Source organism: Hipposideros armiger, unplaced genomic scaffold (assembly GCF_001890085.2).
Source record: "Hipposideros armiger isolate ML-2016 unplaced genomic scaffold, ASM189008v1 scaffold_787, whole genome shotgun sequence".
In the NCBI taxonomy this organism is placed as follows: Eukaryota; Metazoa; Chordata; class Mammalia; order Chiroptera; family Hipposideridae; genus Hipposideros; species Hipposideros armiger.
This window is the reverse complement of record NW_017732137.1, coordinates 1-897: the sequence shown is the minus strand read 5'-3', so window position 1 is coordinate 897 and position 897 is coordinate 1. Positions and strand designations below refer to the sequence as shown.

The window sequence follows — 897 nt, the reverse complement described above, 5'->3', positions numbered from 1 at the left end:
ACTTTTACTTCCTGTAAAGGCACATGCACACTAACAAGCTACAGTAACTATTTAGTGCACTTATTCTCTTCTTGCCTAACATATGCCAAAAGGAGGGAAGTGTAAGAATAAAATATTCAATATCTAGTTTAGGGCATCATAATGTATTAACCCACTTTCTTTACCTCAAAGATGTTGGGTACAATTAAAGAAATGTTTGAGATCTCATTGTATGTGCTCTCAATAAAGCTGAAGTTTGTTTATTTGTTTGTTTTTGTTTTTTAACCAGAGGGGATACACATACAAGGTACAAGATGAGGGAGTGAAATGAGAAAAGGTTCATGCAAATGCAAACGGCAATATGGAGAATGATTAAGAGATAAAAGAATTGGATATGTAACACAGAGAAGAAAAAGATGCACAGCTCTGTCGCTTAAAGGCATCTAATATAGAAGTAAATTATTCTTTCACATAGCTCTCCTCTTAAGTGTAAATCATAGTTGACCTGTGGCCAGAAGTTTGTAAACCAGGAACTAATATTACTTGAATCTTCATAGGCAAAAGTCCTATAGCTATGGATTCTCAAAGTAAGAAAAGCAGTCAAAATCACAAAGATGATGTTCTATTAATACATGGGAAAAATTACTAATTCACTGACCTAGGCATATATTTGCTTGTTTTACGCCAGGAAAATCCATTTACAGCTCGAGGATGGGCCAGATATACAAAAGAAAAGTCAATTTCTCCTTGGGATTGTTTTTCTGAACTTTTATCTGGAGAGGTAACAGCTGTCCGCCAGTTTTCTACATTATACCATACCTTTAAAAGACAGTCATCCTAAGGAAAAACAAAAACAAAAACAAACAGAAAACCATCCACATCAGAATTAAATTAAAAATTAAGTCAAATAGCAAAAAT

The 897-nt window shown here is 33.8% G+C and overlaps 1 protein-coding gene across 1 annotated transcript in view; it reads right to left on the bottom strand.

The window, feature by feature from the left end:
- DMXL1 (Dmx like 1) overlaps positions 1-816 on the bottom strand; it is a gene marked incomplete at its 5' end in the record, with an annotated part of 122,867 nt that extends 122,051 nt beyond the window's left edge. Inside the window, 2 exon segments of the mRNA XM_019628410.1 lie at positions 523-551; positions 638-816. Coding sequence (XP_019483955.1) covers positions 523-551; positions 638-816 — 208 coding nt within the window.
- Between the last annotated feature and the right edge of the window lie 81 nt (positions 817-897).